The following is a 24,139-nucleotide window of genomic DNA, read 5'->3' on the forward strand; positions in this document are numbered from 1 at the left end:
GCATACTTTACCTTAGTATATGCATTTTTCTACACACTATTCAGATGGAGAAATGCATTGCAATATTTGGAGAACTGCAAATTTCAAAGGATAGCTGTGTTTCAGTTCACCTATTTATTTATTTTTTGCAACCTGTGAATCGGGAAGGCTCATCTTTAAATGCGCACTGAATTGAATTTCTCCTCCCTCCCTTTATTCTGGCTCAGAGCCATGTATCAGGCTGCCATTGAATTACCTTGAATGGTACCTTTTGCCCTCTTCAGTAATGACCTTTAGAAGCGCAAAATCTCTCTTAGACAGTGGCATTTCACATAGTGAACACTTGTCACACCCCTGTTCTCCTTCCAGGGAGCACTGCCTGAACACCCCCACCCTCACATGTTGCTATAGGCTTTATTCTGCCTGCTGATAATTTACTCTGCAATAGTGAGTCCTGACCTGGCTATTGAAGTACAAAGTATGTCTGTCTGGAAAAGCAGGATACCGGGATAGGAGGAAAAAGGATTACATTGCTCTGCCCAAACAACAACTGACTTTAGCTCAGTGGTGGAGCATTTGCTTTCCAGGTTCAATTCCTGGCATCCCTAGATAGGGTTGGGACCCCTATTTGAAACTCTGGAGAGTCACTGCCAGTCAGTGTAGACAATACTGAGTTAGATAGACTAAGTTAGATGCATTTCTGTACACATTACTTGGCTGGAGAACAGTATTGCAGAACTTGAAGAAGTGTGAATTTCAAATGATGGTTGCATTTTTGTTCTTATGGTTTCAGAAAGTGTGAATTGGGCATTTAATTTCTCCCCCATCCCTTCTGAGATGACAAAACCTTGTCCAAAACTCACATGGATTAGGATATTGAGAAATCATTTACAAACCTCTCCTCAGATGCAATGTACATTCACACATACTTGCCTTCTATGAAGGGGCCAATTCCAGCTGAGATGCGAACTGTTTAGGTCTGATATACGTATGATGTTTCTCTTCTTTGGCCCTCCCCATTTTTGGTGACCTCCTCTGTGTGATGGGTGGTGGATAGACTTCAAGCCCTCTTCACTGACCTGCGCTCTGCAAAGATTGCTCTCAGCCTCTTCTTTTATCCTGAATTGGATTAGGAAAGTTAATCAGCCATTTTATGGAGGTCTCAAACCTTCCTGCTCTTCAGGATTAAGAACCTACTGCCAGAGCTGTTAGCCACTTCTCTAACATGATAATTGTTTCTTGGCTGCTAAAATATCCTGTGTCGTCGTCGTCGTCCCCCCCCCCCCGCTTCCTTGCAGTGAGAATGGCTCTGTCTTAGGAGAAAGAAAGGTTCCGGAAGATACTGATATTGCCTGTTGGTACGGCTGTGCTCTCTTGATGTCTAAGCCACAGGGAACCTTTCCTTCACAAGAAGAAAGATAAGAAAGCGCTGATTCACCCATGTATGCATATCCTTTGATGACTGCAATGCACAGAATACCACTGAAGCTTTCTGACATCAACTTAAATGCACTGCTTTTCAATAGAGTTTGTAAAGGCCAGGGTGGCACAAGTGGCAGAGTGGGGTGGTGCGATCCTGCAGTGGCAGAATGGACTGTGCCACTTCAGACTTCAGGTAGGGGGCAGGTACCATTGTTGATGCTCTCCTATGTGTTAAAAACCAACCAAACCCAAACTTCATTCAATCAACAAGGAAATTGGGAGGGAAGCTTCTAGTGCAGTGTGCTGTTGCATTACTATTCTACTTGCATGGAGTCCCCACCACCACCTATAGGCTGATAGTCTAGTCTAGAACCTTAGAACTATGCCGCTATGTTCAGGATTTTGGGCTCAGTCTTCTTATTCAGCAGCATGTTGATGTAATGCTGAGAGAATAGAATAAGAAACCTTATTCTCAGAATTGCATGTGGAAAGAAGATTACCATTTTTGAATACTCCCCATGTTCCCAGTAAATTGAAATAAAGAACATCGAGGAGAACAATTCTAGCCTAACCCTGTCCCTCCTGTACCGGCTTTCTGTTTGCAAGGAGGGGTTTTTCTCCTTGATGTAGGAAAGCAGTAAAAAAAATATGATTGGCCCACCAGGAGTGATGCAGCTCATTTTACCACCATATTGCTTGTTTGTTTCTTTAAAACATGCCTATACTGCCCTTCAATTAAACAGATCTAGAGTAGTTTTCAATAGCTCATAAAACACAATGCATTTGCAACAATAAGTAAAACACTTTATTGCAGTAATAAAAAAGCAATTGCAGCTGAAACTTTCTAGGCAGTCTTCAGGGACAGCCCTATGCACAATGCACTGTGGTAGTCTAACCTGGAAGTTACCAAAATGTGGGTAATTGTAGCTGCGCTATCTCCATCCACAAGGGGTTGCAGCTGGCAGAACAGCCTTAGCTGGTGGAAGGTGCTCCATGACACTGCGGCCTTGTGGGTCATTAACCACAGAGCTGGACTAATGAGCATCCCCAGGCTGTAAATATGATGCTTTAGTGCAAGTGTGATGATTTCCAAAACAGGCTGAGTAACACTTCCCTGGACAAATGAACCACTCAACAACAGTACTTCTGTCTTGTCAGTACTAAACTTCAGTTTATTCATCCTAATCCACTTCACCACTGCCTCTAGGCAATGATTCAGCACATGGACTCCTGAATTTGTAGGCCCACTCTCAGTGGTCATTTGTAAGTGTGTGGTAATCAAGGGTAAAGAAATCAACAGATGTGCAACCCAATCCAAACTTGATTTTTTTTATTTTTTTTACCCTTTCTTTATGAGGGCAAGAGATGCACATGTGACCAACTTTGGCTTTGTCCAGTGGAGGACTGAATCTGGAACATGGGATGTAGAAGGAGGAGACACAGAAACTTGATAAGCTTTAAAGATGAACCAAGTGTAGAACACCATAGCTTACAGACTATGGTTGACTCTTAGCCTCATCTGCCTCATCCAGGGCCTGAATGCAGCTTTCCAGGCCTCTCTGGCTTGCATCCATCTCTGGCCCTCTTCTGCACCTTCATAAGGTACTGTTGCCTGGCTGGAATGTGCTCTTGAGTTTTGATAATGCCCCTTGCTTGTCAGGATGGGAAGATTGCTCTGCCCACTTTTGTATCTGGCCCCTCCCACCCCGGAAGGTTGCCTATGAGGGGCCATTGGGCTTAAAAAGATTCCCCATCCCTGGGCTAGAAGCTATATATGAGCTCTTCTAGGTCAAGAAGTCAGTCCTAAGGAATGGGTCGAAACAAAAAAAATCCTTCCAGTAGCACCTTAGAGACCAACTAAGTTTGGCATCTGAAGAAGTATCTTCTTCAGGTATCTGAAGAAGTGTGCATGCACATGAAAGCTCATACCAATTACAAACTTAGGTGGTCTCTAAGGTGCTACTGGAAGGAATTTTTTATTATTTTGTTTTGACTATGCCAGACCAACATGGCTACCTACCTATAACTAGAACTAAGGAATGGGTGTTCTCTTGGTAAGCCCGGGACATCTAAGCCAGGATTTCCATATAGCAACTGCTGCCATTACTACTTCACCTCCTTTTCCAGGTCCTTCCTCTACAGTTAAATGGGAATTTCAGTCCATAGACAAGCCTGTTAAGTTGCTAAGAGAAACTTATCTATTCCATCCTCCATGAAGCTTGGGACAAAGATATGTGAGACTACATTTTCCTTCATTCCTGAGGAATGCTGTTGGAGTAAATTTATTGTTCAGCAGTGGGCAATGAAACAATTCCAGGTGCCTTCTCTGGAGCCAGAGTTTGCACCTTAGTCTTCAAACATCTTAATTCTGGAGCCACCTTTGTCTCCTGCATGATGCCCAGCATGGACAAACGGATATTTGGATGTCTGGGCTATTTTATACTCAGCCTAAGAATCAGGTGCTCTGCAAAACAGAGCAACAGCAACAAAACCAGTGCTTGTTAGAACTGAAACAATAATATGCAGATATTCAAATTTGCCCCAGAATTTCATTTGACAAATTGTACGTAAAAAAATTTGAACCTGAAACTCACATTTAAACATTGTGTGAAATTTTAAAGGAGTCCAATTTTGAATTAGATTTGTTGGCATCTCTCGATTAGTTTGATTTGGGCAGGTGTCAAACCTCATAAACTGTCACCTCTCAAATACTAAATCCGATTAGACATAGGCCCAGTACGCACAAGCATAAATGTCACTTGGTATCTAATCACTCAACAAATCCCTTATGACTCTCAGCTCAACGTCACAAACTAACAAAATTCCCGGCACTCAAATTTTACCCCAGATTCTACGGTTTCAGTTCACCTGATCTTTTTTGTGGCTCAGCACTGATGCAGTGCTGCCATTGCCAAAGCACAGGAGCAACCTTACGTGCATTGATTAACATATCATTTAAAAAGGAATACTGATGTAATGAGACCATCACATCTGGATTCCTTTCCTGTTGTGATTTAATCAACGTACTTACACGTAATTACAGCATCAGAAACAAACCCATCAAGATCCCTGTGTTGCCTGGCGTTTTGATCAATGTACATTTGCGCTCCTCCACCCAGTGGTCTGTCAGTAAGAAAGAAAAATGCATTATTCAAACCTGCAGCAAACTGTGCACCTACCAATCCTGAAATTAATTTTAGAAATTGTTCCAGTCAAACCAGAAACCCACAGGATGAAAACAAGATGGAATGGGGTGCACACCCACTCATCCCTGGCAATTTGCGCTTGAGGTGCTGTGAGGTGATGCTGAAGCTCTGCCTGTGGCATGTGATCTGTGATGTTCAATTCATGCATGATACAATCACTGATGTCGCCGCCATCAGAAGATGGAATGTGTTCGTTTGCAGCAACTCACAGTGGCAGGCAAATTCCAAAGAAGAGGAGCCCATTTGGAAGGATATTAGGGAAACTGTGAGGGTAATGGGGAGGCATGTGCTGTGTGTGTCACCACTTGTCAGTGATCTGATTAGCATCCTATATAATAATGTCCATGTTGTCCCTGCGTCCAGATGTCCCGTGTGTCCCTGGGTCACTGCGCATGTGCCCCAGGGATACAGGGATTGGACAGCAGAGACTGCGCGCGCGCACTCTCCCCCCACTCTGCCTCCTCCAACCGCCGCTCCCGCCGGGGTGGAGGCCGGCGAAGGCCTCCTCACAACCCTCCCTGGCCGTGAGGAGCGGCGGTTGGAGGAGGCGGGGGGGGGGAGAGTGCGCGCGTCCTTCCTGTCGGCGGCTGGGGGAGAGGAAGGAAGGAGGAGAAAGCGCCGCTTTCTCCTCCTCCGTTCCTGTCCCCCTGCCGCCGACAGTAAGGACGGGTCCCAGGGTTCGGAGAAGCGCTGCGCAAGCGCTTCTCCGAACCCCGGGATGTCTGCTTCCTGTCGGCGGCTGGGAGAGAGGAACGGAGGAGGAGAAAGCAGCGCTTTCTCCTCCTCCGTTCCTGTCCCCCTGCCGCCGACAGTAAGGACAGGTCCCAGGGTTCGGAGAAGCGCTGCGCAAGCGCTTCTCCAAACCCCAGGATGTCTCCTTGCTGTCGGCGGCTGGGAGAGAGGAACGGAGGAGGAGAAAGCAGCGCTTTCTCCTCCTCCGTTCCTGTCCCCCTGCCGCCGACAGCAAGGACAGGTCCCAGGGTTCGGAGAAGCGCTGCACAAGCGCTTCTCCAAACCCCAGGATGTCTCCTTGCTGTCGGCGGCTGGGAGAGAGGAACGGAGGAGGAGAAAGCAGCGCTTTCTCCTCCTCCGTTCCTGTCCCCCTGCCGCCGACAGTAAGGACAGGTCCCAGGGTTCGGAGAAGCGCTGCGCAAGCGCTTCTCCAAACCCCAGGATGTCTCCTTGCTGTCGGCGGCTGGGAGAGAGGAACGGAGGAGGAGAAAGCAGCGCTTTCTCCTCCTCCGTTCCTGTCCCCCTGCCGCCGACAGCAAGGACAGGTCCCAGGGTTCGGAGAAGCGCTGCGCAAGCGCTTCTCCGAACCCCGGGATGTCTGCTTCCTGTCGGCGGCTGGGAGAGAGGAACGGAGGAGGAGAAAGCAGCGCTTTCTCCTCCTCCGTTCCTGTCCCCCTGCCGCCGACAGTAAGGACAGGTCCCAGGGTTCGGAGAAGCGCTGCGCAAGCGCTTCTCCAAACCCCAGGATGTCTCCTTGCTGTCGGCGGCTGGGAGAGAGGAACGGAGGAGGAGAAAGCAGCGCTTTCTCCTCCTCCGTTCCTGTCCCCCTGCCGCCGACAGTAAGGACAGGTCCCAGGGTTCGGAGAAGCGCTGCGCAAGCGCTTCTCCAAACCCCAGGATGTTCTAGCGCCCGTTATTGAACGGGCTGAAATACACTAGTTGTGGAATAATGATCCAGTGGTTTGTACTGCTGTGGTTGAAATCCAGAACACTTGGAAGATAGGGATACGTATCTTGTGTACTCCGATGAACCTTGAACCTTTTCCATTGAACTGTCTGCTTTTCTGCACTGGCTCAGACCCAGCGCCGTATCAGTGGTACAAGGGTGTGGGGGGGTGAACGCTGCGTGTGGGTTCAGCAGATTCTTGCCCCTCTCTACATTTCCTCCCTGTCACTGTATATTACCCCCCCCCCGACAATAGAGTTAATGGGGTGGGGAAGAGGAGACACAATATTTCTTCCCCCCCCCCATTTCATTTCTGGAGGGGGAAGACATCCAGAGGCTACTTCTCACCTGCTCGGACTTTCTTTCTTTCTTTCTTTCTTTCTTTCTTTCTTTCTTTCTTTCTTTCTTTCTTTCTTTCTTTCTTTCTCCTTCTCTCTCCCTCTCCCCCCCCCTCCAACTTTTGACTGCGAGGAGAATTGGGTCAGCAAGGTAACCATGGTAATGCTTAAGCAAAGAGAGTCTACGATCCAGCCCCCCCTCCCCACCATCTCCCTCTCCCTCTCCCCTTCTCTCTCTCTCTCTCTCTCTCCCTCCAGAAACCCTTACATTACAGATTAACTAGATTGCCAGCTCCAGCAATGAGATTTGGGGCCTGAATCCCTTCCATTTGGGGGCCACGATTATTCCGATCTATTTCTGGAGGGGAGGTGGAGGGCAGGTTGTTGAGCTGCTTCCGTGACTCCATTTACACTTGGATGCAATATAGGACCCGTCCATCTCTAGGTAAGGAGCATCCTTCTTCCCTTCAGCCTTGATGTTTATTTTCATTGATGTTAGGCAAATGGCGGGGGGGTGCAGGGGGAGGGAGAGGTGTAGCATTACTTTTTGCAATAATTTGGCAGTGTCAATTCTGGGTTGGCAAAGCTTGATTTTTGTTAACAGATACGGTGAAGAATTTGTCTGCCCCCCCCCCTCTGCCAAATGACTGGGTCTGTGCATTGTATTTTCCTTGCCACAAAGGGAGATTTCTGTCTGCATTTTGCATGCATGGCTCTTTCAAAGAACAACCAAGCTGGCACCATTGAGGCAAGGATGCTAAAAGATGCATTCTTTTGATGTCCTGCCACCTCTTTGCTTCCTAAGGGTTGTGGCAGGGATGACAGGTCATCAGGAATGTGAAATGGATGCATGGTTTAAAAGAAATCTCAGAACAGGTGTCTGGAGGCGCAAATCTCACACATTGTGTTCAGTGGCCCTTACTCCCAGGTAAGGGGATGTCTAATTGCAACCTGGTTGAGCATTTGTAATCCTGTTAGCTGGTGATTGCCTCACTTCAAACACACACACCCCTCCCCAGTTCTCTTGAAATAAATTTTTCATAATTTTAGGAACCTGGTATCTTTGAGAATGTTTTCATTTGTTAAAAAGTCAGAAGATGAGGGAACAGAATGCTTCTGCAAGAGAAAGACAGCAAGAGTTGGGAACTGATTGAGCTTCTCTTGCAAACCACCTCCTCTTCTTGCTGTTTATTTGGAGGGAAATGATGGGGAAACAGTGGTTTGGTTTTGGGATGCTGAAGTGAATGATGGTATTAGCTGTTGTGGGTCTTACAGCAGCCACCCTGTGGCTAAATGAGCAGTGCAACTCTTGGGTTTATTTTTTGGAAATACCTTAAAGGCATAAACAGCCTGGGCGAGCTGAGGAAAAGGTAAACCGAAAAGATGGGCTAAGAAAAATAGATGCCTCCTCTTGTGTTCCAAAATGAGCAAATAAGCACCCACCGTTTCAGTTTTTTGTCTCACCTTCTCTTTCACATGTTGCATTGCCAGCAATTTCACTGGCATCACTGTGGCATAATGATCTAATTTCTGCACCCACCCTAGTCTGGCGAATCTCAGCAGCAGCAAATAAAGAGCAGGGCGGAAGAGGCAACTGACTTTCTACCTGCTCTTTGAGAAGACTGTTTTGGTTGTTGTTGTTGTTAATCATAAATGAAACATAAATTTGCTTCATTTATGAATACTCCCAATGAAGCATATCAAATCAATTTCACAATACAATAAAAGCGTACAAGACAATTTCAAATCCAATGCAGATATCGATTGGGATAAAAATCTCCATTTGGAAGGCTTATTGAAAGAGGAAAGCAAGCCCTTTTACCAACACAAACGTTCCCTCATTTAGCTATCTATGGATACAAGAGGTTTGAAGGATTATTGCACCCCACATCTTTCTGCCAGTTGTGCCTTGCCCTGTCCTGAAGCACAATTTCACTTAACATTGTGGAGTGTTGTCATTGTGATAGCAAAAAGAACTGTGGTAATTAGTTGTTCCAACGTGTGCTTGATGTGTGGGAGTGGGGGTTAAGCAGACCAACAGTGCAATCTATTGGATGCCTATCTAGAAGCAAGCCCCATTGAGTTTCATGGCGCTTACCTGGGGGTAAGTGAATATAGGGTTGCAGTCTAGTGGCCGAACCAGGAGTGGCACTCCAGATCTTGTTGACCATTAACCAAACTGTATGGGGCTTGTGGGAGATGGAGTCCAGCAACATCTGGAGGGTCACAGGTTACCCACCTAGACACATCACTTGCAGTTGGTGCCTGTCATGTCTCTGCATCCATGTCCCCATTGTTGCCTGAGGGGGGCTTAGATAGAGCCTCACCAGCAGCTACCAGCACCCCTTCAACACTACCCAAACCTGAAGGCATTGCTCTCTAATCATCCTCAGATTCATCAGATAAGCCTTCTGTAATTTCTCCTGCTCCATGGCCATGCAGGAGCATGCAACTGCAGAAACAGCTGTGGGCTTTGCTTGCCAACTTTAAACCTTCAGATGACTTTGGTCCTCTGCTGAGACAACATTTTCATTAGCTCAGCCAACAGGGCTTAGCACTCCACATTGACTACCTTAATGCCAGAATGGGCAAAACCTGTAGGTGGCAGACAACTTCTTAAAGCTGGTGCTTCTCCTTCCCTTTCACACATGAAAGATGCATGTAAGTTGGGTGCTGCTGTGACATGTAGAGACAACACTTAAACACAAATAAAAGTGTCTTATTTACTCATAGAGGTATTGCTTTATTCATTTGCTAATAGAATAGAAATAGAAAACCCGTATCAGGTAAGAGTTCTTTTAATTGGCTGATAGACCTATTAAGAACTTGAATAAGGAGTGTTAGGATAGCTGCAATGCTGGTGTATGGCAGCATAATGAATTTTCAAAGGGTGCACCTCAAAAACCTCAGCAGCCTCGTTTGTAAATCTAAGGAGAGTTTAGTGTCTTTCACTCTATATCTGGGTCTCAGTGTTGCTATAGGAGCATTCTGATGAATCACAAGTGATCCCATTTGGATCATATTGGGCTCTTAGCACCTCCTTATGCCCTCTTCTGGCCTGGGGATGTGGCTTTCCCATCTTATTCATACTCTGGCTCAGACTCCCCTGTAGCTTCTTTAGCTCCACAGCCATGTAGGAACGCACAAGTTTGGAATCCACTATGGGCCCTTTAAGGATTGCAGGCAGCTTTCCTGGGAGAGGCCGGCAGAGTCACTGGGAAAAGAAATCCTGGCAGCTTTTTAAAGCCTTCACATAATTCTGGTCCTTTGCTGATAAAGCATCTTTCTATACCCCAGCTAGCAGAGGGTGCATAGAACTATCCATGGTCCTGATTGTTGCTCCCTAGGACCTGCCATGACAAAGGCCATAGTCAACTGACCAGCCCCGACCTTGGTTTTTATACCTGGACTTGTCTCCACATAACTGTGATCTTGGGGAGGTGGTGTTGTCCCATAGCTGTGGCCTTAGAGGGAGGAACTCTAAGGTGCTTTAAAATGTCATTTATTCAACCCAATTTGTATCAGCATGTATTCTTTGTCAGGGGTGCTAGCCAAACAAAACAGTACACTGCATTTCCATGGAGCAGAAAAAAGTGGTAGGATTGGTCTGTACCACTTCAGGCAGCAGATGAAGGAATTCACAGAGCATTCAAAACTCTCCGTTTTGAATAGCAAAACTCTCCCTGTTTTTAGGGAGAGAGCAAAACTAGAGCTTTTCTTCCCAGTGTGCTACTTTGCTACTCACAGAGAATCTTCACATGAAAGAGCATTCTAAACAAGATCTCTTTCCTGCTGCTGGAAGAGTGGGGACCATCTCCTTTTGATGTTTGTGTTGAAAAGGCCCCAGCAAAGTGGTAAGAGACAATATTTTTAGGGCCACCAGTATAGGAACATGAGATCTTCGTAATGCAAGTAGGAAAGGTTTTGCACCAACTCACGGAGCGAGGAGCGATGATGGAAACTTACAAAATGAATTTGCTGCTGATGTGATGAAGTGAAGGCAAAGTTTTTCAAACTGAGCTGCTCTTAATTGGGTGCAGGAGGCAGGCAAATATGAGGTGCTCCGCAGGAGGTTGCAGTAGAAAGCACTTGCCAGCAGCTGAAAATCCACTTGTGAATATGAGTACCTATGCGTAAAATGTGCTGGGATTATTTTAGCCACTTTAACTGTCATTCTTTCTCTGCAGGGAATTCTGGGCACAGTAGTTCTGTGTGCAGGGCTAAGGAATCTGTGGTAGAGAATTCTCAGCACCCTCATCAAATTCCAGTTCCCAAGATTCTTTGGGAGAAGCCACTGAAGTAGCATGAAACCAACTTTTCCCTCATTGTATGGCTGAATACCTAGGTTTGCTAACATTGGGACAGGTAACAGCAGCCAAACACTACAGGAGAAGAGCTTTAGCTCAGTGCTAAAGCAACTGCTTTGCACTGGAATGATTTCTGACATGGGACAGATATGGTAGGACAAATAAGCAAACACTGGCAACCTACCTGTAACCAGAATATCTGCCCCTGTTTCAATTTTTGCCGGAATTCTCTGACGACCCTAGTGATGTGCACCTAAAATGTAATGTGTGAAGTGACCCTGAGAACTTCAATTATATACCATTGAAAGTAGGGCATTACAGAAAGTGTGTGTGTGCAGTTAAGGATCTCGTTATTTTGACTATTACATTACTCTTTAATTTTCACCACTGTGCTAAGTATTGCTTTGCCATTTATGGCTGGCTTGAAGGAAAGGTCCCCTGCCTCGTTCATTTTCAGAGAATAGAAAAGCGACCCGCTATCCCATTTTGTTACTAGGAGCTGGTTAACGCTCTTGAGCAACAGCCAAATCTTTTATTGAAAGGCTGGCAAGAGAGGTCTATTTATCTAAATTTCCTGGGGAACAGCTGATTTGCAGGACTAATTGAGGGCTGGGGTGGCATTGGCAATGATTTAAACTTGCCGCACAATGCCTGTCCAAAACAGAGCCCTGCTCCTTGACAATAGAGATCATTGGCCAACAGCATGCAGCCAGCACTGTCTTTGTTCTGGGCCACAAAGAAAATCTCAATTTCACATCCAAATTCTAAACTGAGAAAATGCTGATTCTGCAACCTGAATAGATTCTGCAAATCAAATGAAGGGAGTCCCCTGGAGATTGAATACCCTGTCCTTTTAATATTCTGTTCATTCCACCTTGAGGCCTCTTAGATATTGTGGCTGTTCAAGGTTAACTTGCATCGCCAGGGGCTTAAAATATGCAGAATGGAGAGAGAATTCAGTTTCCTATCCAATATCATTGTCCTTCCCTTTGACTCCCCATCCTGCCCCCACTATATGATTGGAACAAAGTCAAGGGGAACCATCCACAGGGGAGTTCTCTTGCAGAAACTTCATTGAACTGGATGGGAGAAGCACATGGACACCATGCTCTTGAACTTCTGCCATTCATGTGCAGGAGCTTTTTCCAGTGAATGGTGCTTTTATTCAGCACCTCTTTTTCAAAATGCATGACTAGCCTGGTGTCTCCTACACACACTGGGAAAACCAAAAACCAAACGTTCAAAGAGCAGTGCAGGGCTGTTTGCAAAAAGGCCTTCAAACAGCTCTGGACTGTGCTTTGAAGTCATGAGAGTTAGGGCTTCAAAGCACAGCATCATCTGATGCAAGATGATTGGCAGGTGGGTGGCTCTGCCCATCTGGCAAATTTGCTGGTGGGGGGAGATAATGATCTGGTCTAGCCAGAAAAGCTTCCCCACCCCTGTGGTATAAACTGAAAAGCCATGGCTGGGTCTCCAAATTTGACCCCAAAGGCCATTTTGCCCACCCAATATTCACCTGACATCAGGTGCAGGACAGGTAAAGCTGTGGCTGCAAAGTTGTTCTTTTGCAAGCACAGTTTGGTTCAGAATGTTTAGAACTGGCATAAAATGCAAGCCGTGCTGCTTACAGCAGAGGTTAGATCCACCTGACATCATATGATGCCAGATGATTGACAGGGGACCTGGCCTTCTGGCCAAAAGTGTTTCCCTGCTATGATAAGTAATCTGTAATTCTTTCAGGCAAACAGCAATGTTGGTAAGCTCTCTTTCTGGAATCAGATCAGATGAAGGGACAGATAGAAGCAGGCTTAAGGTTCAGTCACTCTAATTCTCAGTTAATTTCATTGTACACAGGTTGTACATTGACAATAAAGGTACTACTACTACTACTACTACTATTCACTTCTGTGATTGGTAGAATGTCAGGGAAAGGGGGGCAGCTACCCCCCTCCACTCCACAAACCTGAGTTGCAAGTGGCAGATTCCTCCCAACATTTTCTCTATGCTTCTCTATGAATGGCTGCCATTCGCTTTTATAGACGAGCCTTAGCTCAGTGGTAGAGATTGTTTTACATGAATGTCCCAAGTTTAATCCCTGGCATCTCCAAATAAGACAGGGAATAACGTTTTCCTTAAATTCTGGAGACCCACTGACAGTGTGGACAGTACTGAGCTTGTTAGATCAATGGCCTGACTCAATATATAAGGCAGTTTCCAATGTTCCAGTGACAGAGCAAATCCTTTGCATCAGAAAGTCTCAGGTTTAATCCCTGGCATCTCCAGGTAGGTCTGGCAGAGACTCCCAGTCTGAAACCCTGGAAAGATGTTGCTATTCAGCGTACGGTAGCTAATTCTGAACAAGATAGACAGGCATCCCCAAACTTCGGCCCTCCAGATGTTTTGGACTACAATTCCCATCTTCCCCAGCACTGGTTCTGTTAGCTAGGGATCATGGGAGTTGTAGGCCAAAACATCTGGAGGGCTGCCGTTTGGGGATGCCTGAGATAGACCAATGATTGGATTCAGAGTAAGGTTTCCTGTGTCACCACTAGATTTCTCCTTTAGGTTGATGAGAAACAGTCTGTTCTCTACAAACTCAAGGTCTAGGTTAGTAATCCCTTTCCCCAGTATTGCTACCTGGAAAGGAGACCTGGGACAAAAGCCTCCCTTCTCCAGCCATCCATAATCAGGGCCAGCCCTACCATTTGGCAAAGTGAGGTGGCTACCTCAGGCAGCTGATTTTGAGTATCATGAAAGAGCAGCAGATTGTTAGTTCTTGAATTTATCATGGTCTACTTTTTGCTGCTTGTGGTATTTTGTGCCCCAGGTGCCCAAATAACTTGGCTGGCTTTGGGTGCAATGCACCTTTACTGGAGGGGGGCACCATTTGCAGCAACACCCCAGGCAGCTAAATGTCTTGGGCCAGCCCTGTAAATAACTGGGATGCTTACCCTGCTTCTTGTCAGTGACTGTCTCAGCACTCTGGTCCTTTCCTTCTAACTGTTTCCAAGGCTGAGTTGAGACTCGTGTGTTGCTGTATCATGCCTATGCTAGGTAAAGGGCCATGGCTCAGTGGCAGAGCATCTGCCTTGCCAGTAAACGGCCCCAGGTTCAATCTCCTGTTGTGATAGACCACTATCTGAAAGCTTAGAGAGCTCCTGCCAGTCAGTGTAGAAAATATTGGGCTAGAGGAACCAGTGGGCTAGATAGAATTCAATTCATCTGGGATGTTTTCCCACACAAATTCCACTGAAACAAATGGAGGATGCAGAAGGCCACAGTAATGTTATTGTATGACACCCAACCCAGTGAGGTGGAACTTCTTTGTCGATTGTGCCTCACATTCATCAGTGTCTGCAAGTAGGAGGCCTGTGAATTTTCTGACTCCAAGCATAAAAATATTTCAGGTTGGTCCAGCAGTAACAAGCTATTTTCCCTCTTCCTTGTCCCTTAGTGCTGTTTAGCATCCAAAATTATGTTTGCTACCAGAAAGGAGGAGAAATTTATTTATTTATACCCTGCCCTTTCTCTGGAAGAGCCTAGGGCAGCTAACAACCTTTATCAATACATCTGGGGTTCCCAAAATGGTGCCTTCACCATCTGCCAAGACTGCATTTCTCTTTAAAAAAGAAAGAAAAAGCTTTCATTGGTAGGGGTTGTTTGGTTGGGTGTTGCCTGTTGTTGTTCAGGGATCCACGTTTTGTCTCTTCTTTGGGGCGGGTGTCTGAGCATCACTGTTTATTCTTCTTCTTCTGTGGAACGAGTATATTGATGTGCCCATGGCAGAGCCTTAGGTTTCCAAATGTGCTCTCAGGACCCAGAGAGATTGAGGAGCCCTCCAATAAATCAACATCACCAAAATCATAACGCCAAAATCACAAGGATGCCACACAAGTTGCTACAGTGTGGAATAAAATGCCAGGAATTTGTTGTCTCCCAGTTAGCTGCAACCAGCTAAAAGTGCAGTACAAAACCTTTCCCACACAAAAGCAGTCCAATTCCACCCGGGCACAGCTGGTAACTTGGCAAGCCAGTGAGAAATGTCATCTCTAGAGTTCTAGAGAGTTTGCTCATATTTAATGTTTTTTTTCCCCCTCCCCTGCCTCCCCCCTTTTTCTTTCTTACCGCTTTCCTGGAAGTGTTTTCCAAGGCGCAGCCGCCTTCCCCTCTTATTACAAAGTGGCAGGGAATGAATAATTTAGCTTCCTCTAGATGATGGATGCATCCCATCACATGGGAAGGCTGAATTATTCATGGCAGGGAAAAGCAAGAGTGAGCAAGTTAGGCATCTGGGCATTTTAGAGGAGCATTGGAAGCTGCCTTATAGCGAATCAGGCCGTCGGTTCATCTAGCTCAGTACTGACTACACTGACTGGCAGGGGCTCTCCAGGGTTCCAGGCAGGGAATTTTTTATCTGCGCACAAAGTGGATGCTCTACCATCAGGTTGCAGCCTGTCCCACTACGGTCTCTATGGCAAGGCTGAGCCACTTTTGCTCAGAATGGGCAAAAGGAGATATTTGCTGGGAATGTGACTAAGACCTAGGCTAGCTCAATGGCAGAAGCTGCCAAAGAAAAGTGGGGATGCTGGTGGGGAACCTCTTCTCTGGCAGCTGAGAGTGGTTGCCATACCTTTTACTGGCCACACACCCTCCTTGAAGCATGACAATGCTTTTTTACTTGCCTGGAAAGAGTGTGTTTGTTTGTGTAGCCCTCTGCCTCGTGACATCAGCAAGCTCTAGTTTCTGAGTCTCAAAGGACGCATATCAGAAAATGTCTGGGAAATAACTGGAATTGAGTGTTTTGACCATATTATGCCTGTGTAATGTCAGTTCATTTCTGGGCCTAATTTAAAGTGTTGGTTTTGGCTTTTAAAGCTGTTAATGACTTGGGAACAGATTAACTGAAAGAGCCCCCTTTTCTTGTAAGTACTTAGCCAGCTCTTAAGATCTTCCGAAACCCTGGTCTGAGTGCCCTCACCAAACAAAATGAGGTAGGCCACCACTAAGGAGAGGGACTTTTCAGTAGACGCACCCCAGTTCTAGAATAGCCTTCCCATAGCCTTTATGATCAGGAGAGAACCTTTCCTATTTTCTCAGTTCTTTAACTTCTGTTTCACAGTCTGGGCCTCTCAGTTTAAAACTGTTTTAATTTTTCAAATTGAGCCATTCTAGTTTTTATTGTTTTATGCTGCATGCTAATACTGTATTATTTTAAAAAATGTGTTATTACAACATTATTAATATTGTATTAAAATCCATAGCTCAGTGACAGAGCATTTAGTTGGCATATGGTTGGGAGAGACTCCTTTCTGAAATCCTGATTTGCTGCCAGTCAGTGTAGATAATACTGAGCTAGAAGGACCCAATGGTCTGGGTTGGTATAAGGCAGCTTATGTTCCTATTTTAAGGGTGCAATCCTATGGCCTGGGAAAGGGGAGAGGGATACAACAGCACTTTAACCACTCATTCGACACCCTCTTAGACAGGCACCCCCAAAACGTGGCCCTCCAGATGTTTTCAGACTACAATTCCCATAATCCCTGACCACTGGTCCTGTTAGCTAGGGATGATGGGAGTTGTAGTCCCAAAACATCTGGCGGGCTAAGTTTGGGGATGCCTGATCTTAGAGATGCAGAAGGGGTGGATAGAGTAGCGTTCTGTGTTCTTCCATATATTTCTAGGCTTAGATTTAAAACAACAACATTGAAAACATTTTCCCTCCTGAAAGGGAAGCAATAAGTTTAGACACACTCAGAAGTGTGACCAAATTTCCCTTTGTTTGAGGACCTAACAGGGAACTGGAAGAGCTTAGGATAGTTCAGATCTCAGCTGCTTTCCCATAAACTCCACTGTCAATTTGGCCACAGCAGCAGAGGAGCCTGTGTCATTGGAGAAGGCAGCCAGGGACAGGAAGGCAGATCATGGGCCTACTGTGTTCTATCAGTTTGGCTCTCATATCCCTAATGGATTAAATATTTAATTCATTGATGGCGATTCCCACAGAGACAACCTAAGGAAGAGATCCTGTATAATCTGTGCATATAGGGAGGAAACTGTATCTCAGTGGCTGGAGCATTCACTTAACATGCAAAATGTTGAGGGTTAAAATTTTCAGCTAAGATTTCATGGGTGATAGTCAAAGAAAGGTCTTCCCTAGCTCTACGATTTGGAAGCAACCACCCCCAACCTAGACATTTTGGACTATAACTCCTGTCAGCCCCAGCCAACATGGCCATTGGTATCCTTCTAGCTGGCTGTGCCAGCCCACTTGCATGCTCTGTCATTAGCTAACAATAAAGAAAAGAAATACAGTGATAATCGTAATAACCTTTTATATCCTGAGCTGTCAGTCTTTGTTTAATTATTGTGGTAAGTGAAAGAACATACGTATCAGAAGACAGATGACAAAGGACCTGCTTACGTTATATGAAAATCTCCGTTGAGTGCTGGTAAATAGATCTTCTGGGCATCAAGGACAACAAAAACGATTCAAGATCTTCCCAGAAACTTGTTTTCTGGGTTTTACAATGTTGGCTTCTAAAATAAGACTGAGAGTTACACCATCCAATAGGACTTTTCAAATGTAGATATAGCCATTGGGTATTCATTGATCATGTATCAATATGGCTATAGGAAATGTATGGAGGATTTGGAAAGTTTTTCAGTAAGAAACTGATACATATTTTATTAAAATAAAAATAAAAAAATCCTTCCAGTAGCACCTTAGAGACCAACTAAGTTTGTCATAGGATTTTTTATTTTTATTTTGACAGTGTCAGACCAACACGGCTACCTACCTGTAACTAATATTTTATTAAGAGCACTGTCCTATGTACTCAAAAGTGTCCCAAGGAGTCCAGTGGGTCTTTCTAATCAAGCTGTGGCTGAGGCTCCAAAAAGCGCCTTTTGCTATCCTCCTCTTCTGTGTGAGAAATAAGAACATCCTGTAAGATTTATGTTGCTGCATTTTGTTTTGTTTTCTGTTGTTGTTAAAGGCAATTATGGTCTGAGATGCAAAGCATCTCTGTTTTCTAAAGACCCCATCTGTGTGTACTGCTTGGTACTGTCATAATTCAGGGACAAATGCCATTGACTAGGCACAGCTAAATCTAATCCATGCCACGCTAGAGAGCTAAAACAGCTCTAATGTTCAAGCTGGCAGTCAGCTCTGGCAGGGGGGGGGGGCAGACAGCAACACTCACCAAAGCTTTAGGACAGTGGTAGCTGGTGTCCATTGAGACTGGCAGGGTGGAGGCAAATAGTAGGTGGAGACAGAACCTATGAGGGGCAGAGCCAATTATTGCTGGTTTTGTTTCCTCCTCTTCCCTGCTGAGTTCTGTCAGAGAAAACCTGAGACTAAGGGCTTATCCACACTTCCGCTCATCTCTCTGCTCTCCCCCCCCCCGCCCTGGGGAAAACCACTCTTTTATGCTCAATCGGAGCAAACAGAAAATTGAGTTTTCTCCGGAGTGATGTTTGTTCTGATTTAGTGCTAAGGAAGTGGGTTTTCCCTGGGACAGGAGTAGGGCAAGGAGGAAACTGCTTGGACCCATGCCTAGAAAGTGTGTGTCAAGTGGAAAATGGTTTGGACCCATGCTTTCTGGACACAGGACAAGCGAAAGTGTGGACGAGCCCTAAGGAGGAGGAAGTTGACAGCCGGGGTGGCCATCACTTGGTCCTTTTTAGTTTTTTAAGAAAAAGGTGAGTAAGGGGATGAGGACATGTTTTTCCCCCTCTCTCATAATACCAGAACCTTGGGCCTTTGGTCTTATCCCAGCCTTTAAAATAGGTAATTATAATGTTTAAAGTGAAAAAAAACCATTGGTTGAGACATTGACTCATGTCTCCTTTGTCTTCTGTTGCAGCTTCACCCTGCTGGCAAGGAGCCACTGAGATCACCTCAGGTGACCATGCTTAACGGGGAGACAAGTTCTTCCTCAGCCAGGAATGTGGTCCGGAGCTCCAGCATCAGTGGAGAGATGTACAACATTGAGAAGAGTAACGCAGGCAACCCGGATTCAGCTAGCCTCTCATCCAATAAGAAGCGGCGATCCAGCCTGGGGGCAAAGATGGTGGCTATCGTGGGGCTGTCCCAATGGAGCAAGAGTACGATGCAGGTCAACCATCCTGGTAGGGAGGCTGTCAGGGATTTTTGTGTGTTGCGAGATACTAGGGGAAGGAGACTGGAATCAGCCTTCATAGACCTGAGAGTTACTAGCAGCCGGGGCTGCTAGTAATTGTAGTTCAAAACATCTAGAAGGCACCAAGTTGAGGAAGGCTGCTCAGCCAAGCCACTGAGTGACTGTAGATACCATTTGTTAAACAGGCCGATATGCATGTCAAATTGACAAGTACCGTGTTTCTCATATTTTAAGACATGTCTTATATTTTTTTTACTCAAGAAAATAAGCCTATGGCTTATTTTCGGGGGGTGTCTTATTTTTTTGCCGAGCCCCGACTGAGCGGGAACCAGCAAAGGCAGCACCCCGCCGCCGGCATGGAGCTCCAACAGAGCGTGCGCTTTGCCGAGCTCCAAGCCGGCGGCGGGCTGCTGCTTTTGCCTGTAAACACGATTACAGCCTGAAACTCAAGACGACAGAGACCAAGGCGGAGGAGGAGGAAGAGCGCGGCTCCTTCCTTCCATCCACAGCCAGCTGCAACTTTACACTTCGCCGTCTTGCGGGCGTGTCCCCACGGGCGGCCGAAGTTCCAGCAAGGCAGGAAGGCTGTGGAGCAACAGACGGCCAAAGCTGGGCAAGCGCCCGCCTCGCCCTGCCTTGCCTTGCCTTGCCGAGGAAGGAGCGGGTGGCGCGTGCGCTAAGAAGTTTCTTTCCTCAGGCCTGAGCCAAGAAAGGAGGAGGAAGCAGCGAGCGACGGGGTCGCCACCTGCGTCGGGGGCACGCTGTGTCCGCCACTCACAGGCAGTCGGTCCGCCGGGAGAAAGACGCCGCCTTCCCTTCTCAGAGGAGCGGCGAGGAGCCCCGGGGGCTGAGGCGCTCGCCACCTTCTCCTGTAGCCTCGGAGCAACTGCTTGGCGGCGGGGAGCATCCTCGCCATCTTGCCCTGCTTCTCCTCTCCCCGCTCAGGTCGAGCTGAGGGAGCTGAGGGGCGTCGGGGCGCGCAGCCGCCGCCCGCGCAAGAAGCGGCTGCTGGGCGCGCGGGGAAGGCGAGGTGAGGCGCCTGCAGCACCCGAGGAGCCCGTTGTGTGAGTGAGCAGCTCTCTGAGTGAGCAGCAGAGGGCGGGTTTAAAGGGGAAGGCGTTTCTGCCGCTTGTTGGGCTCTCCCCGCCTCCCCCCCTCACATTTGTTTTTGCCGACAAAAAGAAAAGAAAAGCAGCAGCAACAGCCAAAAAGCAGCTCGCGAACAAAAGCGCAAGAGCTGCAAAGTACTTTTCTGCCAATTGCCCTAACCACGCGCGAGAGACGCGCCCTTTGCCAGCTATGAGATCCATGTCTCTCCCCTGCACAGCCCGCCGCCGGCACGGAGCTCCAACAGAGCGCGTGCTTTGCCAAGCTCCAAGCCGGCGGCAGGCTGCTGCTTTTGCTGGTTCCCGCTCAGTCGGGGCTTGGCAAAGCGCGCGCTGCTGCCCTTGCCGGGTCCCGCTGGGTCGGGACTTGGCGTGGCGTGCCCTGCCATACCGTACCAGCATGTCTTATTTTCGGGGTATGCCTTATATTTCGCCAGGTCTTGAAAATCCTGCCATGCCTTATTTTTTAGGGATGCCTTAAAATATGAGAAACACGGTATCTGTGCCTAGAGAAGGAGCTACTCTTTCCTGATTTAAAAAAGTAACCACAACAAATGTTCTTGAGATACAGTTAGGTGCTTGGCAATTCCCTGAGTGGTGAGAAGTGCCAAGAGATTTGGAGGATTATGTTGTTGTTGCTGCTGCTGCTGTTGCTGTTGCAGCATCTAATTTATTTATATATATACCACCAGCAGGGAGGCAAACCTGTGCCCTCCAAGGTGGCATCCCAAGTTCCATCTAACTTCCTCCCCCACCAGTGGTAGAGCATCTGCTTTGCATGCAGAAGGACCTGGGTTCAATCCCTGTCACCCCACAGGTAGAGCTAGTAAAGAGTGCTGTCAGCATAAATAATACAGAGATAGATAGACAAATGGCCTGACTTGGTTTAAGGCCTCTTCCTACATCCATATGATGCTCCTTGCATCTTCTCCTGCAGAGTCAACTAACTCGCCTCTCTCGCTTACATGCACATTTTGCCCTTTCTTTTGCCTGTGGAATAGTTTCTCCTTGCAGAATTTCATGCCACTGCTCTCCCCAGCAGATAGCTTATGCTTTTTTTGCTTCAGCTCGGATGCGGGCTTCAGGGTCAGCTGCTGCTATCTGGCACCATGCTTGCTAAGCTGCTGCCTTGTCCTCAGGAGTTAGGAAGGGTTAGCACATAATGGACAGCTCACGCTGGCTCAGCCACCTGCCCCTTTTCGTCCCATCTCTCGCCAGAACAGTGATCAAATTATAATCATTTAATAAGGGGAAATCCCATTCCCGTCTGTCCTCTTTCTCTTCTGCCCTCTCTCTTTTTCTTGTAACCTCTAACATCGGATGGAAGAAATCCCCTCCAGTCATTGTATATAAATCACACACAAGGGTTCACAGTAGGATACCAAATGAGCCAAGTGGTTGAGCGACATCCCTAGGTTTCACAGCATGCCTCCCCAAAGGACTTTGGAGAAAGGCCCTGCCACACCCTCGCAAGCCAAAGAAAGTCTCACTCTGTTTTGCATGCAATCAGTGTGTTTATTCCTCTCTTTTTTAGGAAAAGGGAGTCTCTTTCATTGTAAGGGCCACACTTGCTTCTGGAAACCAGTGGTGGATGGGGCCAGAGGCATAAAGGAGAATAGCAATTAATGTAAACTAGCAAGTGGCTAACTTCTACATAGACTCCCACATTAATCTCTGTCCTCCATCCTAGGACTGGATATTTGCACAGAGGGACTGTGGGTTCCATTCATTTCTAGCCAAAACAAATTACAGGGCTCAGAATTCATTATTTCTAATGTATGTCTTCTGCACCAGGCTCTGGTCTTTAGATCTCAGGGTTCCAGTGAAAAACAAGTCTGAAGTCTCTTCTCTCATTTCATAAAACAGTATCTATCCACAGTTAAACACTTTAGAGCAGCCTTCCTCTACCTGGTGCTCTTTGGATGTTTTGTGCAACAACTCCCATCGGCTCCAGCTACTATGGCTTTTTCACACTGGCAAGAATCCTGGAAGTTGGGAGCTGCTCCTCTTCTTACCAATTGAGTTGAGTACCACCTGAATGGCTTAATTAAAAGGGGGAAGGGGTGCCTCCTCCATCATCTGTACAGAGGAATAAAGCAGAAGGGGCTAGGAGTCTGGTGCCCTTGTAAGTTAATCAAAATCATGTGATGGGGAGGGGCCTGCTTTACATGTCAAAGGTTGCAAGTTCAGTCCCAGGAAACCTGAAGAGCCACTGCTAATCAGTGTAATGCTAGCCTGGAAGGAACAATGATCTGAGTTGGTATATGCAAGCTTCCTATGTTCCTATGAGTGGCAAAGGTAACAAGTGCAAATTGAAACAGATACTAGAACTTGTTTTGGCTGGACCAAAGTCTGAGGAGATATAACAAAGGCATCACAGAATGGGTGGGTTTTGAGGGGGATTTGAAGGAAGAGCTAATGTGGTATAGTGGGTAAACTTGGATTGGAAAGCCTTGTGTTCAAATTCCTGCTGTTCAAATTGAAGCTCACTGAATGATCTTGGACTCTGTTTCTCAGCCTATTCTACCTTAAATAGTTCATAGAGTCATAGAATCATAGAGTTGGAAGAGACCACAAGGGCCATCCAGTCCAACCCCCTGCCAAGCAGGAAACACCATCAAAGCATTCTTGACATATGCCTGTCAAGCCTCTGCTTAAAGACCTCCAAAGAAGGAGACTCCACCACACTCCTTGGTAGCAAATTCCACTGCCGAACAGCTCTTACTGTCAGGAAAGTTCTTCCTAATGTTTAGGTGGAATCTTCTTTCTTGAAGTTTGAATCCATTGCTCCGTGTCCGCTTCTCTGGAGCAGCAGAAAACAATCTTTCTCCCTCCTCCATATAACATCCTTTCATATATTTGAACATGGCTATCATATCACCCCTTAACCTTCTCTTCTCCAGGCTAAACATACCCAGCTCCCTAAGCCGTTCCTCATAAGGCATCATTTCCAGGCCTTTGACCATTTTGGTTGCCCTCTTCTGGACACGTTCCAGCTTGTCAGTATCCTTCTTGAACTGTGGTGCCCAGAACTGGACACAGTACTCCAGGTGAGGTCTGACCAGAGCAGAATACAGTGGTACTATTACTTCCCTAGATCTAGATCAGGGGTCCCCAGACTATGGCCCCCGGGCCGGATGCGGCCCAATTAGCGATTTTTGGCGATTTTTCCCCGACCGTGTGCGCATGCGCACGGGCGCGCACTCCCACGCCCTCCGGCCCGCTGCGCGCACACTCCCCTGCTCTCCGGCCCGAAGCCCGGTAAGTCTGGGGACCCCTGATCTAGATGCTATACTCCTATTGATGCAGCCCAGGATTGCATTGGCTTTTTTAGCTGCTGCATCACACTGCTGGCTCATGTCAAGTTTGTGGTCTACCAGTTGCTGCTGCAAGAATAAAAAGGGGGCACTGAAGTCCTTAGAGAAGGGTTGTTGTAAAAATACATGCATCATAATTGAGCAGGAGATCAAAGCAGAGGGGAATATGTCTCAGTAGAGATGCATATTTTGCAAATAAGCAAAAAGGCTTTCATGCATTCAGCAATTGCATGCAAGTCATTTTTGTTATACAATTGCATTTTGAAACTTTAGGCTTTGAATAGCTACAAGGCATGGGGCAATGGGCGGTATCTTTTGTGACCTGTCCTTCTGCATTTGGCATCATGAATTTTCAAAAGAGACCATCAAGTGGAACTGCTGAAGGGGTGTGGAAAATGCTCTTTCAGAAGAAAAGGGGCTTGTCAACTATTACAGCTTCAGGAAATTTTTATTTGCCTAAAATAGGTATTTGGGGGAAAGTCTGAAAAATAATAATATGAAGAGCCCATTATAATCTTGGCAGTTTTTCAAAGTCTCCCCTTTGCATTACTATAGTTCTGGTATTTGCTGGCATTTCATGGTTCAGCTGTGTTTTGAAAAGAAGGAGTTTATTTGGAGCTTTTAAAGACTTGCACATCTGAGATC

General features: G+C 46.5%; 1 protein-coding gene across 1 annotated transcript in view; it reads left to right on the top strand.

The window, feature by feature from the left end:
* Window positions 1–18,444: 18,444 nt before the first annotated feature.
* The window catches only part of RIMS3 (regulating synaptic membrane exocytosis 3), a 35,092-nt gene continuing 29,397 nt past the window's right edge, over window positions 18,445–24,139 (top strand). The window contains exon 1 of the mRNA XM_035121201.3: window positions 18,445–19,060. Within this exon, the coding sequence (XP_034977092.3) occupies window positions 18,841–19,060 (220 nt within the window). The 5' untranslated portion in view covers window positions 18,445–18,840. The remainder of the gene's footprint in view (window positions 19,061–24,139) is intronic.

Source organism: Zootoca vivipara, chromosome 6, assembly GCF_965207765.1.
Source record: "Zootoca vivipara chromosome 6, rZooViv2.hap1.1, whole genome shotgun sequence".
Classification (NCBI taxonomy): domain Eukaryota; kingdom Metazoa; phylum Chordata; class Lepidosauria; order Squamata; family Lacertidae; genus Zootoca; species Zootoca vivipara.